The sequence below is a fragment of the Corvus moneduloides genome, chromosome 4 (genome assembly GCF_009650955.1).
Source record: "Corvus moneduloides isolate bCorMon1 chromosome 4, bCorMon1.pri, whole genome shotgun sequence".
NCBI lineage: Eukaryota > Metazoa > Chordata > Aves > Passeriformes > Corvidae > Corvus > Corvus moneduloides.
In genome coordinates, this window is record NC_045479.1 from 449,148 (window position 1) to 467,566 (window position 18,419).

Below are 18,419 nucleotides of genomic sequence, written 5' to 3' on the forward strand. Positions count from 1 at the left end.
TCTAGTTTAACTACCTTATTTTTGATTTACTCCTCAGTAAAATTTGTACAAAGCTAGTAGTATTATCTGGCTTTTCAGAAGCTGGCACAAAGAAAACTTAATTTGTTTGTTTTAGTAATACTGTATTTATAATTTTGCTTTTGAATGCTTAATTTGCACATTTACTAGTCGGGGGGGCATGTGTGGGTGTGTGTGTAAGCTACAGACTACCAGGACATATTAGGACTTGTGTCCAGTGCAGTACGAATAATTGTGGCTTGTTCCTGAGCTTTGCCTTAGACTTGTCCTCTGCATTAAATTCACATTAAATTTTCAGACTTGAAAGAAAAATCATAGTCATGCCACATACTGCTTTTAAGAAAAATCAGTCTCCTGTTCTTAACTTTTATTTGTGAGACTGGAAGAGCATGTTGAGTGTTAACTTTATTTAATGGAGTTTCACTCATCTGATTTGAATTTGTTCCTGCTGTGGCTGAGAGAACTCTGCCTCTTGCTGTTTTGTTAATGTCCATTCTCAGTCACTCAGGATATGAATATCTGCAAGTGTTACTTTACGTAACTTATAATTATCACTGTCATCTACTCTTTGAAGGGTATAGCTCGGCACTTCACATTGCTTTTTATTGCAGTTTCAACATCAAGAATACTCAAAACATGCTTGAAGCTTGGTGCTGCTTATTTATAGACCTTGTGTTCTGATGCTCCTAATTTGTTTAGTTGGTTTTTTTTTGGTTGTTTTTTTTTTTTTTTCTTTCCCAGTATGACCTGGGAATTTCCAAAAATACCTGATGTTTTAAGAGTATTCAGCTACTTGATATTCAACAAGATCAAGAGATCAAGTATCAGAATTGTTTTTTCTATGTGTGCTCTTTTTGAAGATATGAAAATCAGTTGGCAGGAAGTTGTGTGTAGGTAGATGGATAGTTTTGTTCTGTTTATTCCCTCTGCCTACCCAATGTTTTCTATGATCTTTGGTAGGAGTCTGTGGGTGCTCAGTGCTTCTGAAGACTGAGGTATGTTTAAGGCTTCTGGTTTTGACCTAAAAACCTGTTTTGTTTTGCAGAGCTCTTTTGGGTATTTAGAGCTAAAATTATCCTTTGGGTGGGTGACCCTTTTGTGAATTTTCAAGTATGTTCCTAGCACAGATCCTTGTCTTTGAAGCTGTTTTCTAGGGGCTCAGTGGGGCTCATCACCTGATGAGCAGGATGGGACAGAACTCAGGATGCATCATTCAGCTGTGGTAACTACAGCCAGGACTTGGACAGGGGAAGTTGCTTTCCCTGTTAAACCATTAAAAAGGAAAAGCAGGTAGAAAGAGACGTATCCTCACCCTCCTACCTGTCAGAGCCCTGAGGAGATCTAGCAGATCCTTTGTTGGTTACTACTTGATCTGTTTAAAACTGGATTTCTGGTATATGGAGCACAACATGAATTCCATTCTGTATCCTTCTGTGGTTTTTGTGGAGTGTGTTGCATGTTGTCTGCACTAGGAAATTCCTGGAAAAAAGAAATATGTTTCAACTTAAAATATTCCACACTCTTGACATGTCTATTCCTGTCAATAGCAGTAGCTTCTCCAGAGAGATGGCATAGCTTGTTTTTAAATTGTTTCTCATTTCAATAAAGCACAAATATACTTAGACCAGGATCTCTTGTTGGTCTGCCTGCTCCCAGGGATATTGATGGGATGTACAAATTGTGGATACCTTTTAGAAACCTTAAAACAACAGCTACCTGCTAAACCAGTAATGTAAGCTTTTAGAAGTGGCTTTCTCATATGAACTGCAGTAAATCTTAAAAGTAGCTTCTAATACAATGATTATTTAAACAATTACTGCAAACTTTCTTCTGCTTTTTCTAAAGCTACGTAGAGGTATGTATGTGTACGTATAAGTACATATATGTTCCGTGTTTTTGAATCAGCAAACTTTTTGTTTTTGCTTTTTCAGTTCCACAGAAAGAACTGTGCATCTTTATTTTGAGCCTTCATGCAAAAATGAACTTAACGGTTGAGTTTCACAATAGTATGAGCCTGAAATGGATCAGTATAAATGCAAGGCTTTTTCACTTTAAACTTTTATCTTATCAAATGGGAGATAGAGAAAACTTGGCAATCTGCTACAGGCTGGATATGCCCTTGTTCCTGCATTGGGAGGACAGTGCCTAGTAACAGCCCCACCCATGTCTTGTTAGCTTCAATTTCTGCTTGTTTGTAACATTCTTTATATCTGGAAGTAAGTTTTTTAAATGTTAGCTGTAATTAAAAATTCATGATGGCACATAGGGATGTTCTAGGTGAAATCTGCACATGAAAAATTTAAAGTATATATGTCCATATTTTACTAGCAGACTTTTACCTGCTGTGTTTGGATTTTATGTGAGGAAGGAAGAAAAAAAACTTCTCTTAATACAAGCAATATTAACTGTTTGGGGGGCAGAAGGGGTTTAGGCAATCAGTTGTGTAGCAGAATGTTAGCCAGGGTTGGGGTTTTAACTGGCTTGTAATTTTAGAGGTGCCTGTTTTGAAAAGCAGCACTGGAGAACCAGTGGGAAGGGCCAGCCTGTGAATCTGCCAGTCAGGCAGTGGCAGAAGTTCATCTGTGCCAATAAGATCTTGCCTGCAACTGCTGTAAGATTTGCCACTTCAAAGCTCTAGAGAACTTCAATTTTTCCACTGCCAACAGAATTTCCTGGAAGGAGCTTGCCGCTTTGCAGGGCTGTTGGTTCGTTAGAACCTAAAAGATTTAACATCTTAACCTTGGTAAGAAAGCCTCTCTTTCAGTGGAAGTAAGGGTGAACTCAGACTTGGAGGATTTGTGACTATGTGATTATATTTGTCTTAGAGTTTTATTTCCATTTTAAGTGCTTAGACAGAAAGATTTGTCCATCTGGAAAACATAATTGTGTTAGTAGTTCAAGTATGGGGAAGATGAACTGCATAGAAAAGAGCACTTTAACAAACTTCTTCTGAGCTAACTTGGTCAGGACATTGGTGAAACTATTTTATTTGAGATACACAATATTCCTAAATCTTAAGGAGGCAGTGTAGTAGGCACTTAAAATCCTTAGTCTAGGAAATACATATATAATGTACTTAATTTTAACATTGTTCTTGATTTTCTTTTTAGCCTAGAGTTTTAAGTCATGTTAAAAGATTGTTCATTATAATAGAACGAATGTTTTTGTTAATTAAATATGCAGCTAGTGATAATAAAAGAGTATAGAGAGGGAGAAGGGTGCAATGGTGAAAATTACTCATTTCAGTATAGCAGTGAGAAATGTAAGGTTTTATTTTTTAATGTTCAAGTGCAAACAGATCTTTTGTTAACCCATTGCTTCCTTTTCTGACTTTTTAGTAATTTTGCTGGTTTCCCTTAAAATATAAGAGCTCTAGTTTTACCTAATCCATCTTGCTTTCATTTTGACTGTTTTATGTGCTTTAGACATTCTTGAGCAGCTTCAATGCATTTTCCCTAGCTTTACTGCAGGTAAACGTAATTTGGAAACTTTTGGGGCTGTGTTTTGCTGCTTTATCAGCCCTTGTTTTTACAATGGCACATAGTTTGATAGCTTTGGGGACCTTACGACTATCTGATGGATTCTTGAAACTAATTGAATCCAGCTTAAAAAAGCAACAATTAAGAATAGTCTTGCTTTGTAAGAGTGGTTGAGGAAGCAGGAAGTATCAGCATGTTGCAATGTGTTAGTCCACTGTGGCTGCACATTTGTGTGAGAATAAACAGGACTGTTATTTTTTAAGTCAGGGGAAAAATTGATCTACTATTTCTACATAAATTTAAAATAAAGAATATGCTACTGTACTTCTCATTTTGAGGGTAAGGGAGGCCCTCATGTGGTAGAAGTTAAAATTGAAATTTTCCTACTCCGACTTCAAGCAGGGAGAATTGTAAGCTCTAAATTTAAGAGCTTTCTCGAATGAATATTTGCGAGCAAGATACCGATCCCTGAGGAAGATTCGTGAGTAACATAATCACTCTAGACCTCTCTCTTCTCATCTTGGTTTGGATATTCTCTCTGGACTATGGAGGAATCGTGGGAAATGGGGCTCTCTGAGCCACAGAGAAAAATGTATCTAGAAGTAAAAGGAATCCTTGAACAACAAAACAAAAAAGTAATGCAACCGGGAGATCTAGAACACTTTTTCATCTGGCTTTTCAAAGGGTTCTCCTGTATTTCTCGAGACTTACTTTTTAATATCGAACCTCCTGTGTCTTGTGGTGTTTCTGGGACGAGATCTGGGATAAAGTATGGGATCAAAGAGAAGCTTTCCGTGCATACCTTATAATCAGGGAAGCTCTTGAGGAGCATTTGTACGGTCCCATTACCCCTAAAGCAGAGGATCCTACTTATCCCGTGGCCGAGGCCGTGTGGCCGCCATCCCGGGAGCACATGACTGCAGCCGTGCCGGCGGAGGTGCCTGCGCTGGATGCGCCCGGCCCGCTCGGGAGCGCGCGCCCTATTGCAGACCCCATCCCTGCCTCGGGGTCCCCGGCCATGCGACCGCGAGTGAGGGAGCGATGCCGCAGGTGCCGCGGGTGCCGTGGGCCACGAGCAGCCAGGAACCGGGCATCGGCGTGGCAGGCCGCTCTGAGCACATGGCTCGGAGAGCCCTGCGGAGGGAGAAGCGGCGGTTTCCACAGCAACATGAGAAGCCGCGCAGCGCAGCACCGAGCCGAAACGGGGCCGCAACCAAAGCAGCGTGGAGTTGGCGGAGCGGAACCACTCACAGGGCACGGAGCCAGTGGCGATGGCAACGCGGGGCCGCGCAGAGCCCAGACACGCGCCGGAGCTGCGCCGCTCGGAGAGCGCGGAGCAGCCGCAACGTGGGGACCCAGCTGAGACATCGGAGTCGGTGAGGCGGCAGCCACGCGGGACCAGCAGCCACGACGAACACGCAAGCAGGTGATAGGAGGAGTTGTAGCCACGAAAGTCACAGGAACTGTGAAATGGTACAATGTAAAAAACAACTATGGATTTATAACACGAGATGATACAGGGGGAGATCTATTCATCCATAGAACTGCCATTAAAAGGAATAACCCTAAAAATTACCTGCAAAGTGTAGGAGATGGAGAAGTTGTACAGTTTGATATAGTGCAAGGAAAGAAGGGTTTACAAGCAGCGAATGTTACTGGGCCTGGAGGTATTCCAGTCAAAGGCAGCCGTTATGCACAAAATTATAAACAATATCCATCCCTGCAATTTCCCTACCCACAGCCTATTTTCCCCTTTTATCCTATACCCAATATGAACCCCTTCCTAAGTTTACTCTATCCCCAGTTTATTCCTAATCTGTTTTTCACCCCATGGCTTCCCTATACAATTCCATTTCCCTACAATTCCTCTCCACTACCGAGGGGGGGATGAAAAGCGGGAGGGAAGAAATTAAACCCTCTCCTGCCTCAGTTTCCCCACAGAGCATGCCTGGAGAGTTCTGTCTCCCTTGTGTCAGCCCTAAGATGTTCCAGAGAATCTGTTTGGACATTTAAAGACTCAGGAGGGTGGCTTGTTTTGTCTTGAAACTGTTCTTGTTATGTTTATCCAGTTGTTTTCATTCTCCTTTTATTAAAATAAAACGGGTGAGATGTTGGGGTCCCTCCCCTGCCATGGAGCCCTGGGAGAGGGGCCCTGAGGGGAGACACGGGGTTTCCCTGTCCCTGGTCACCTTTGTTTCCCATTGGTTGATTTGGGTTCCCCGGTGTGGCCAAGGACCCTGGGGTCCCGTGACTGCGGAGTTCCTGAGCTGAGCCCCGGCCATGCGGGTGGAGAAATAAACATCTCTGAAACATCTACCACGAATCTGTCCATATATACTTCGTTTCCACGGGACTCCTGGTTTGATATATGCTTGTTGCAGTAATCCCCGCTGCAACAAATATTTACCCTTAAATATCTCATATCGTAGAAATCACAGTCTTACCCTGAAACATCTGAGTGCACGCAACTGGGTATAAGATGAATGTGGTTTCTTTTCCCCAAAAAACTTCAAAGGACACCAAAGGATTAGGGCTGTGACTTGATCTGGACTCTGATGTTGCTGCTGTTGTCTCTTACATAGGTGATGTGCAGTTCATAGACTATGAGTACTCTGGGTACAACTATCTGGCTTATGACATTGGAAATCACTTCAATGAATTTGCAGGTAGGAATTGGGTTTCAGAGGTAAAAGTTGACTGGTTTTATTAAAAACCCCAACAAACTAATTCTTTGTATATCTAGTTACATGTTTACAGCTGTCAGCTCATGGTATCAGAATGTGTTGATGTCTCATTTTGCAGGCCAGTTATGGCCTTCCTCTGCAGGTCTTCTAACCCAGAAAAAGAAACATCATGTCCTAAGTTCTGGTAGAATTAGATAAGTAGAGAACACACAGCTTTCACCCTATCCTTCTGTGAAGTGACACAGCAGAGGCAGCCCACTGTAGTGAAATACTGTGGATGTCACACTAGAGGTGTATATAGTGACAATATTCTGTGTGATTCCACAGTGGCAAAAGGCAGGTATATGTTTTTTGGTGGTTTTGAAGGTGTGCGCTAAGTACTTGGCCTGTCCTAAAATGAGAAGTAAAGACTAAGACTATGTCATAGGAAAAAGGTGGGATTTTAGGAAAAAGATGTTTTTAGATTAATTTATTAACTAGTTGAAATTTTTTACAGTGCATGCCCATTCCTCTTACTCCATAAGGGAGAAATGACCTCAAGTGTATGCTGTATTATTTCAGAGCATGGGCCAGCAGGGAAAACCTACATAATGATTAGTGCAGACAGAAAGTACACTGTGGTGAAATGAGGAGCCTTAATTTACCAGTTGCTTCACAAACAGTGTTAAGTTTAGATAACTAAAAAAAACACGGAGTGTGTACTTGGTAATTTAAGTTGCAAAATTGGTAATTTAAACATTTGGAAAGCAAGTTAAATTCTTTTACAAAATTATATTTGAAAGCTTTTGATTTTTCACCTTATACTTCTGAAATCTGACATCAGTAAGAAGAATAAATGAACAAATACATTTTCTTCCTATGAAGAACAGTTGTGCTTCACTTTTATTCTCTATCCAGTAAAAATCTGAATTTTTTTTTTAGCTAAATTTAGGTGGATCTAACACATGAAAGAGTTTAGGTGCCAGGGGATTGCAATGTTCATAATATAAGAATTAATGAGAATTCCCAAATTCCCTGAGAGTGGTAATGGGAGTGAACTGTGACCCAGGTTTGGGACTCCTGGCAAGACTCTCTATAGCCTGTGACTAAGCACCGCCAGTATAGGAAGAAAAATAGGATAAAAATGCGTCATGAGCTCCTCATTCTATCAATCACCGGTGGAGGAGAGAGACAGACTTATAATAAGTTTTCTTCAAACGTGAGCTTAGTGATAATTGGATATGCATCTGGATTCAGCTTGGTATATTGTGGCATACCAGTCTCTTTTCCCACAAAATAGGTAATATTTGATCTATTTATGAGGGTTTTTGTTTCATAATGCAAATACTTTTTCTCAAAGGCCAAGGTGTTGAATCCCAACACACAAGCAGACTCTATCTGGCTGAGAACATAAATTTTTAATGCAGAACACTGATTCGTATGTGGGAAATTCTTGTCAAGATGTAATTTATAAGGCCAGGTCAAAGTAAAAATGTGGATATTTGACAATATCAATCTGTTCCTGTGTGGGAAGGGGTACAGTAATGGACTACTAATAGTAGTACTAAAGGGTTTCTAATGGCCTTTTAATGCAACATAAGGTTCTAATAGTATTCTGTCCTTTTCCTAGGAGTAAATGAGGTAGACTACAGCCTTTATCCTAACAGAAAATTACAGGAGCAATGGCTGAGATCTTACCTTGAGGCCTACAAAGAATATAAAGGATTTGGCACAGAAGTCAGTGAAAAAGAAGTTGAAGTTCTGTATGTCCAAGTCAATCAGTTTGCACTGGTAAGTAACAAACACTGGATTAGAATATGTTGAATGATGAAGAGAAACCTGATACTCTTTGAACAAATGTAGTTGCTATTTTCTTGAATTTGAGTGTTGTGGCATGTAGAGAAAACTTCCATAAGAAATAAAACTTCGCTGTTCTATGGAAACTTGCTTCTCTGATGTATATTAAAAATTCTGTGTAGAATATTCCTAGTGAAGGAGGCACTGGGCATTCAGAAAACAAGAAGATGAGCTTTGAGTGAGGATTTCTGTTGGCTGTTTATTGGTCTGGCAAGTTTAAGTTGGCCACAGCTTATGGTGGGTCTTTGTTGAACTTTTGCTTGTAATGGTGAGAAGACAGAAGAGCAAAGTAGTGCTTCATGAAGACTTACAAACTTTAAAAGCTGTTTTTAAAATAAGGTGGTAACAATTCTGTTAAACTAGACTATTTTGATTTTATTTATTTTTTCATTTACAGATAAATAGGTCACTCTAGAGTCTCTTGCTGATCTTGTTTTGTCTAGGTGATGTGACAGGAAATGTTACAGCAAAAGTGCTTGTATTTTTTTTCTCCTGAAGAATAACATTCCCAGCTATTTGTAGGAGGAATAAGGCTAAAGTAGCCACTTTGGCCTTATTTTAGTCCTCTTTCCTACTAATTTGAGCACACTTCTGTTACTGTAATACCCTCCATTTTCTGGCAAAAGCTACTGGTTGCGGTGAGGAAGTATAGTTAACAAGGAAGATGGTTATTAAGCAAGCTTTAAAAACAGTAGCTTGTGTGCTGCTATTCTTTTCAAATATTGTTACTGTTAAATTCTGCTGTCCTATTCATTTAGGAAAGTTAGAGCCGTAATTAAGCACTCTGGTGGTCTGTTTGAAAATATATAGCACTGTTTTGTCAGTTTTAAACAATGGTCATAGTAATGTTTAAGAGCATAGAGCTGTGTTTAGAGAACAGGTCAGGACTTGCCCATAAACCACCCATGATGCACGAACACCGTGTGATACTTGTGTCAGTTCATGTGGGAAGCTTTGTTAAGGGAAAACTTGACATAAAGTTAATGGTTGTTGATGTAAAATGATGAACTGCAACTCTCTGGCACAGTTAGCTGAACTAGGTGTACAAGATTCACATGGACATAGATTAGTTGCTATTTTGAGGCATTTTCAGGTGTGTCCATGGATATCTTCTAAATTCCTGATCAAGTGTTACATGCAAGCTTCAGGAAGCCATTTAGATAATATGAGCAGTCATTTACTGAAGTTCAAAGTCTGTCACTTGTAACCTGGGTGTCCAGAAACGTCTTCCACAAGGATACTGTCAAGCTTATGGCCATTGCATGTTCATTTTGAAGTATATTAACAGTCATATCATTAATATAACCCATACTTTCAATCTAAAAGTAAACAGAGGCCTCCAGACTACTTCTCTGGACTCCTAATAGAAGTAAGTTTGGAACAGATGACAAATTTGTGTAAATGCTGATGAGTTAGAGGTTTTCTTAAAGCATTACATATTTCTTTGTCCAAGCGAGCAGTAAAAGCGAGTGTAATTATAGAGGTCTAAGGGTGTAATTGAAGATTCAAAAAGAATTTCCTGTTTGCAGTGGAGTTCAATACACGTGGAATAATACAAATTTAGTTAGCAGCAGTAGAGGTGGTAGTTACATTTCTGTGCATTTTTTTAGCATAGTGTATATGGTCGTACAACAATCTACTTAATAGGTGACATAGTTTATAAATGCAACATTGTTTCTCTTGAAAATGACACATGGGGAGTTAGAGTCCAATGGGTTTCCTCCTCTGCTTGCTGGTAATTTATTCTAAAATACTGCTTATAAATCTCTTTGGTAAAGAGAGATCAAATAACTTTACAAAAAGATAGGATTTTGAGTGTTCTCTTATAGATAATGTTTTGTCTTTATGTGAGGATATGTTTACATGTTAGATTTAAGATAAGGTAAATTTTTTTGTGCTAATTTTTTTTTTCTTTCAGGCTTCCCACTTCTTTTGGGGATTGTGGGCTCTAATCCAAGCCAAATATTCCACCATTGACTTTGATTTTCTAGGGTAAGTGTGCTTGCTATGTACAATCATGGAATACTAGAGGGTGGAAGGGACTTGTGGGGCCATTTAGTCCAACACCCCAGCTATCAGAAACTGAAATCTGAGCAACACACCTGACCTATGTGATCATAGAATAAAACTCTTCATTTTTAAGGGAAAACAAGGCAGTAAAAGCTGTCTGTCAGTGGTTTTTTGTTGCTGAAAGTTCTCTAAATTATGTGTCCCTGGGCTAAAACACATGGTTTAAAAGGCAAAGAACAAAATGTTTTTTTGGGCATTAAGTGTTTTTTTGTTGGGGAGACAAAGACATAAAAGCCAAGATGGTCAGTGAGGTGTGCTGTCTTTCAGATGCAAGACCTACATTTCCAACAGTGAGAATCAAAGATAAAGTACAAAAGAGCTTGATGACCTATTGCATGGAGTGTTGATCCTGGAAGTTGCTATTTTTGTTTTAAAGAGTCTTTGTACAACCAATGAATGTTAAGTTCTGTTTCAGGTAGATACCTGTGTCTTTGGCCTTCTTAAAATGGTCTTTCATGGCAACAAGCAGAGGAATTAATTTCTCCTTTAGGGGCTGAGTGAGGTGATAAAATTCATCATTTTACCTGGTAAAAGGTCCCACTTTAGAATTTTTTGCACTGACTAAGCCAGTTTACTGGGCTTAATTATGTCATTGCTGTAAATAAGACCGATGTGGATTCCTAATTCTTTCAGGCTGCAGTACCTCGCAGTCACCACTAGATGACGTAAAAACACCAGTGATAAACCCCAAAAACTTACCTGCTTTGACACGTTTGTTTTAATCATCATGATCAAATTTCTGTGGCATTGTAGTTGTCCAACAGTCCATCAAGAACAATTAAACACAAAACCACTACTTTGATAATCCTGGAGCAGCATCTGTTTTGCAAGCTGGGAGTGGGGGGGTGGTGGAGAAGTAGTACTATATCATCATTGTTCTGTTCCTAATTTCTGCTAAGAGTCAATTTTGGAAACAGAGTGCTGGGGTCAGTGGAATTTTGACTAGTCCTACATGACTGTTGTCATGTGGAGAGCTAGCTGTTCCTAACTTGGAATGTCTCTCTCCTTTTGACCAGGTATGCAATTGTTCGGTTTAACCAGTATTTCAAAATGAAACTGGAGGTCATGACGTTAACTCTTCCTGAGTAATGAAGAGGAGGACTCTTACCAAGTGGATAGACAACCCCTGAATCTTTTCTGAGAACAGATACTGGAAAAAAAGCTAAACATTTGTTGAAGTGCTGTAATGCTCACTTGGTGGTTCCTGCTTTATAAATAATGCCTCTAGACAGTCCTTCAATGTTAAATTTATTATGAAGAACATACGTACTGCTGTTGATATAAAACGGATTAGAAACTTGCTAAATCTATAAAAAGTTGTAGAAATGGCAATTTAATCCTTCTTTGTAATTTAACATATGTTGTATGTGAATTATTTATTATAAGTTTAACATGATTCCATTGCTGCTTTCATCAGTTTTTGTTAAAGTTGGGTGCAGATAGTGAAGTTGTTCCAAAGGATTCGTTTAACAACTTGTTTTATTGAAGTTGCATTAACTTATGCTAAAGAAGACATGTCAGAGACAATTATTATTTTAGAGGCCTACGAGTAAAAGGAGTGACAATAGATCTGTGTGATCTCTAGTGTGGTATAACTAGGGAGAATGGTTAGGATGGTCTTTATTTTTCCCTTTTTCTGTTTTTAAAGGTAGCTTTCCATATGATGGTACTTTTCTTTTGCACAAGAATCAAGCAGCTTGCTGAAATGATAAAATAACATTTTGATTTTTTTTTTTCTTCTTGATTGAGCTGTAGAAATGTTCAAGTTCTGTGACCACAAGATTCTTCGAGGATATTGTACCAATCACTGTTGTTAGCTGGACATCCCTGACTTCTGTGGGAAAGCTGCTTGTTTATTAAGTGTCCTCTTAAAGTCAAAAGACCACTATTCCAAATTTCTTTCTTTTTGAAACTTGATTCTATATTTGAACACTATTTTGGTGTCTGTATCTGTTGTGCTTCAGTGGCAGAATGGACTGTTGGACTGGAGATAGGAGAGCAGAGATCCTGTTGCATGGGGGAGCAAGACACAGGTTTACAGTTCCTGTATTGATGACAACTTTCTGCTTTGTCATCTTCTAACTTTAGATTCTTAAGTCTTAAATGCCTGGTCCTGTAGTTGTGCAGATTCTGGTATGTCTGGTGGTTCTTTTTTTTTTTTTTTTCTGTCAGCAAATTGCTTTTCAAAGCCTCCAGTTTGAAGGACAGAATGGAAGAGTGTATGACTTAAGCAGCGGGGCTTTGATCATCACACACACTTTATTTCTTAAAGCTATTATACCAAGAATGGTCTGGATTACAAAATGTGAACTGAAAAGAAAATGTTTACTTAATGGAAAAATGCATAAGTTTGTGTGGAAAAGAGGCTTTAACTCTGAAAGGGGAGGGTGGGTTTGGGAGGCAGGAGATGAGAAGGAACCCACAGCAGAAAACTAAAGCCCAACAATACAGTTTGAGGCTAGGCAGGCATGAACTCAACTCTGATGATATTCTGAAAAACTTTGCACTTTGGTCACATAAGTGCCCACATGTACAAAGTCTGTGCGTGTGCATGAACACATGCAAACACAAACTTACCTGAGGACTAAATATTGTGGGGAGTCTTTTGTGCAGACTCCAGCAAAGATATTTATTCAAAATTTCTTTATGGCACATGGCAGTGTGTGTATGTGTGTATAGTATGTACACGCATACATACATATGTGCTTTACAAAAGCTTGGAGTGATTCAGGACAAAGAAAATTCATGTGAATGAAAAATCTTCACTATTAAAGACCATTTCTAATGGCATTCTGTTATTTTGTAAAAGCACGGTTTAGGATTTGTTTTTCCTCTTGTTTGTAATAATCTCTGAATGTTTCCATTTTATTTTTATTCAGTCAAAATGTTAAAAATCTTTATACAAAGGGTAGAACTGGGATTTTTTTTGTAACTTGAAATGAAGTAACTATTTTCATTAGCTGGAGGCTACTATACTGGAGAAACTCTCTTTGATTTGAAACAAATAGTTAAAATAGACATTTATAATTTACTTTGTAGCAGTTATCAAGGATGTTGCTAGAGCTCATGAAGGCACTGAAGACCTTAATCTTCTGTACTTTCTCTCTATGGACTTTATTGACATTTGATGAGTAATACCCTACTGTCTTGTAGTTTCTTTAAGTTCAGGAAAATGTGCTTGGAACTAAGACTGCTAAAGATTTTTGAACTCTTTGTTACTATTTTCTTCCAAGCAGTGGCTTTATTTCTGACAGTGTTGCTTTGTATTTGTGAAACATTTTGAAAGAAGGCTGTGAAGTTGATTTGGTCTTGGGAAATCCAACACTTGACAGATCCTAAGTTTCCCAATGGCTGGCAAAACACATTCCCTTTTCAGGTACTAGTACTACTTAGGTTTGGAGTTACTGTAATTTTTGTCAGTAGTATTTTTGTTTGTATAGCTCAAGTAGCAATAACTGTAGGAGTGGAAGTTTGCTTCCGCAGAACCAAAGCTTTTCCTGAGTGCAGCTCAATCGCATCCTTGTGGAGTGAATCACATAAAAGCACTTTGAAGCAGGTAGCAAATACTCCAAGCTTTTCCTGAGCCACTTTGAAGGAGCACAAGGACTGTCACAGGTTACAGTGGTTGACTTTGCAGTACTGGTCAAGGCTTTAAGTTTGCACGTTGGAATTCACTTCAGACACTTCAACACTGCTCCGCATCAGCCTTCTCTCAAGAGAAGTGCAGGTTAAATCCATTCGTGATCAACTCTGAGGAAATACTGTAAAACATCTCCCAAAATGAAATCCCAGTTACCTTGAGCCTTGTTCCACATCTGTTTGAGCCAGTAGCGCTAGGGTATCCTCATTTCCTGAGGAATATCTACATATACATTAAGTTGGAAGTAGTAGTTTGCATTGCAGATGATAAGGTAGCTTGAAACTGTGAATACAGGACATTCTGAATGTAAGTTAGGTACTAGAGAACATATACTTGTTTCACTTAATTTATCTCAGTCTCTTTAAAAGCAACATGAAGATATTTGAAGGAGAACAAAATGACTGAGCTCTAGAAACATCCTGTAGTAGTTTTGACTGTGACTTGCCAAGAAGATACTCTGTTGCCTTTGTTAAACTAAGGGCATGAATGCCAAAATTAATAATTCTTGCTGTAGTTAAAGCTATATTGTAAATATAAAGAGGATTATTAATCTGGGTATTCTTGCAGGAATAGCATCAAGTCAATAGACCGTAGTGGCCTGGTTGCTTTTGTAAAGCAGAATAGCGTGATTTTTTTTTTCCTTCTCATTTCTGCAGTCAGATCTGGCTAATCCAGGCCTAATTTCTTAGGTTACCCAAGCACTAAAGATTTCTGAATGGTCAGTAGTCTCCTGTCACATAATTTTAAATACCTTCATTGACACTTGTTGTTTTGCTTTTTAAAAGGACGTACCAAATTTGCATTAACCAGGTCTGACTGTATATGTATATACAACAGTGTAAATAACCATTTGTAAATTAGTGTGAATTGTACTGTATCTTGCATTTATGGACTTGTGTATTGCATTGTATTCTCTCCTATTTTGTAGAAATTTTGATGTAAAGAAGAAATCTAACTCTGTGTGCGGACTTCTTTTGTTAAATTGACTTATAACGGAGCATAATACTTCCATGTTAAGATATCCATTTATAGCCTTGGACACCCAGTGTCTTTTTTCCCTCATTAGCTTTTTGAAATCTTGCTCTTGGGAATGATTCTGGGAATAAAGAGATTTATACGGTACTTAGATTAACAGAAAATCAGTTCTAATAATAGGGCAAACCATGTGTCAGAGGTATATGCAGTACTGGTGGGATAGGGAAAGCTGTTAAAATTGTTTATTTAAATTTCCTATGCATTCTTGAATGCTGTTCACTTTTAAACTAAGGGTGTTGGATTGAAGCACTCCTGAAGTGTGTGCTCCCATGGGGACACTGGTTGAGGTAGCTATGATAGGAGTCCCTCAACTTAAATGCTTTTGGTGGATATAGCCTTCTAATAGGATTAGTTGCTAATTTGTAAATGCTTATACTGAATGTCCAAATCACTCAAATAGTTCTGTCAATTAATTTACCTCAACATGAGAATTATTGGTACCCCTTTAGAGTATTTAAAACTTATAGTGGGGGTATTTTCCCTGTGTGCGATTCCCTCCCCCTCCTCCTTGTGCCCAAAACCCTACTTATTTTAGCGTAAACATGAATATAAAATCTTCCTTTTCATACTTGGCTATCACTAGGTCCTTTTGGACTAAAATTATGTTCTGCTTTGTCATACATGATTTCTCATCAGAATTTTTTTTTGTGTAAAAAGTCCCTTTCTGAAGAGGCCTTTAACCTTGGAAACACAGACATAATGAAGGATCGTTTTTTCCCTGACTAGATTTCATCACTGTTGCCTTTCATTGTCTGTTATGAACTCCATAGTGTCCTTCAAGCTGTTAGTTTATTCTAGTTTATTCTTCTCACTGGTGTGTTTAATAATTGCTGGAAAATTCTGGTTTGCAAATCTTGTTCTCCATCTGACAAAATGATCTTGACGTAGTATGTCTTACCTGTGGTGACACTTTTAAGTTACAAAGGCCTTGGGAAATGAGTTTATCCAAGAAGTACTAGTCAAGAGGAGGGATGGGCTTGGTAAACGTAAGTAAAAGGAAATAATTCACTTGGAAACTCAAGTTTTTGCTGTAGCCATGAACTGTATTTGCTTGTTTCCTCTCATGGTTTAAGGACAAGAGAAAATTATAGAGAGTAAAGTTTGTTTCAGAATAAAGTTCAGATTTTTTAAAAGCCTTTGGTACGTAACAAGAGCTTACAAATACTCTTGTTACTCATACCAAAAGAAATCTTAAAATTGGGTAACTTTTTGATTAAATAAAACTTTGTTCTAAACCCCAGTGGCACTATAATCTCTTGTTTGGGGCAGTTCTTCCTGTAGTTAGCAGAGGAGGTTGACCATGTCTTACCAGTATGTGTTTTAGGTGGCCGTGTGTTCCTTTTTCTCATGTTTTGTGTTATTTGTTGTGTTTTAAGATTGCTAAACTGCTGGATTTGGCAACTATCTGCTGTCATCTTCCATACCAAGCAGGCTGTAATTATGGTAGTGGATCAGAAAGCAACTTTCAAACCTTAAGGGAAATTCAAGGCTGGTGTGGAACTGTCTTGCAGACAATTTTTCCTCCCTCTTTGACTGTGAGTGGCAAACTGATTGTTTTCAATAGTTGTGAAAGATAGGAAAAGCCAAGACCTTTGATCTTGTGCAAGATAGATGTTCTCTTAGCCAAACACAGGATTTTTAGGAATGGGGCTCTCAACAGTGAGACACCACACCATTCTGGATGGAATGTGTTGGATTAAACCAGACTTTGTGACTTAGAGACCCTTCAGTGGGAAGGAAAATATGTGAAATGTTTGCACAGGCTGGTTATAAGGAGGTGCTCCATCCAAGTGAAGTGCTGAAAAGGCATTGTTTGATTTTTTTTTTTTTTTTTTTTTAAAGTGACTTTTACAGGTGGTCTGATCTGTAGAGATTATTATATAGAGATAATTAGGAAACCACTCAACCTGGAGAGAGAGGGAAGAGACTCTCAAAAAATAATTTATAAAAAAGAAAGCACCTTTGTAGCTGATGAGTTTGCAATACATTGTGTTTTGAGCTTTTCTGTGTATTAATAGTGTGGATGGTGCTCTGCACCAAATTCTTTAATAAAGGGTTTTATTACTATTGGGAAATGTCAGAAAACTGACTGGGATGGCCCTGAAGACCACTGGGATCTTAGATGGCCAGACTTCACCAGATGACCAAATTTTTGGTTCAAGGTTTCACACTCTGTTTCTGCAGCCTTCTAAATTTGTCAAGCTGTTATCACAGTTTCCCTGTGGTGTGGAATTTAATTCATGGACTTCCCAAATATCTTTGATTTGATGTTTATAGAGAGATAACACAGAGGGAAACTTAGTGGAAATGAAAAGGAAAGAAAAACAAGTTACTTGAAATCTAGCAAGCAAACTTTGAGACTAAATGCTGAAATAACTTCAGGTCCTGCACCAGCCTATGTTTTTGGCATTGCAACTGTGTTTTTCCTCTGTTAACTGGTTTTGGGTTTTTTTCCCATGTAGACACCCGTTCAAAATGCAAGATGAAAGATACCTTGGAAGAGAAACATGAAAAATATAGTATAAAATGCCATAAAATAAAGTGTGAACTGGAGAAAAAGTGTATGTTTCTAAGTTTTTGGTAGTAGTAATCCTTAAGTGTTATCAGAAAATAAGTGTCCAGTCTTCAGTGTGTGAAAGATTTCTTTTCTTTTGTAGCAAGTTTCCATTTACCATTTTGTATCACAGTGTGGTAGTTAATGCTGCTGCTTTGTACACAAGTGCTTTGAATAGTCTCAGCACAGAGAACGTATCCAATCTTTCTAAGGTGTGACTTCCACTTAGAGCTATTGGTTCTAAGCCTCTTCATCCAAAACCCTTTGAACACTTGCAGAGACAGGGCCACAGCATATTAGGAATATATTCCAATTTGTGTCATTTTCTTTGTTACAGCAGATTTTTCAGTGTTCTTTTAAACATGAGTTCACTTGCGTCCTGTGAGTAAACTAAGCTCAATTTATAGAAGAGCCTTTGTCATATTCTAGCACTGTAATCCCCCAAAAGAGTCCCTGTGCCCCTTGTATGTTGTGGTGTTTAGGTGCATCATTTATTCATTGGAGTGAATTGTATTTCTTTTGAGCTAAATGTGATTGAAACTATTCTAAGGCCTTCTACTTCTGATTAAATGAAGTAATGTACCTTTCAAAGAGATTTATATTGTGTAAATAATTTCAAACTGCAACAATAAAGTTGGTTTCTAACGGCGCTGTTAGCTATATTGTGATGATTTAGTTTTCCCCAGGTTTGAAAACTCTTGATACAGAATAGTTAGGAGCTCTTAAAGGGTTTTGACTTGTGTCCAAATACATGCCTCTCTATGTGATTGACAATGCAGCTAAAAATAAATATTTTGAGCCAGAATATGGCTTGCACAAAGTTAACTGTTAACAGCTTTGCGTATTAAATGGGCTTAAGTCATTGTCTGCTGAAATTTAACATGGGAGACAGGAATTAGATTGAACATGGCTGTCAGGAGAGCTCACTGCCATTGAGGAAAAGGAGGAAAGCATGGCAAGTCAGGGCTGCTCTGAAGTTTAATTTATGCCCCATAAGGGCTGTTTTAACTCTGGGGACCATTTTGTAGGCTGATCCATGATGCTGAAAATAGGCTCTGAATCCAGTGCCAGTGGCACAGGGTTGGACACTTGCTTGTGGATCA

General features: G+C 38.5%; 1 protein-coding gene across 1 annotated transcript in view; it reads left to right on the top strand.

Moving 5' to 3' along the window:
* The window catches only part of ETNK1 (ethanolamine kinase 1), a 31,964-nt gene extending 13,999 nt beyond the window's left edge, over positions 1-17,965 (top strand). The window contains exons 5-8 of the mRNA XM_032105633.1: positions 6,080-6,163; positions 7,791-7,951; positions 9,936-10,009; positions 11,104-17,965. Of these exons, the coding sequence (XP_031961524.1) occupies positions 6,080-6,163; positions 7,791-7,951; positions 9,936-10,009; positions 11,104-11,176 (392 nt within the window). The 3' untranslated portion in view covers positions 11,177-17,965. The remainder of the gene's footprint in view (positions 1-6,079; positions 6,164-7,790; positions 7,952-9,935; positions 10,010-11,103) is intronic.
* The last annotated feature ends 454 nt before the right edge of the window (positions 17,966-18,419 follow it).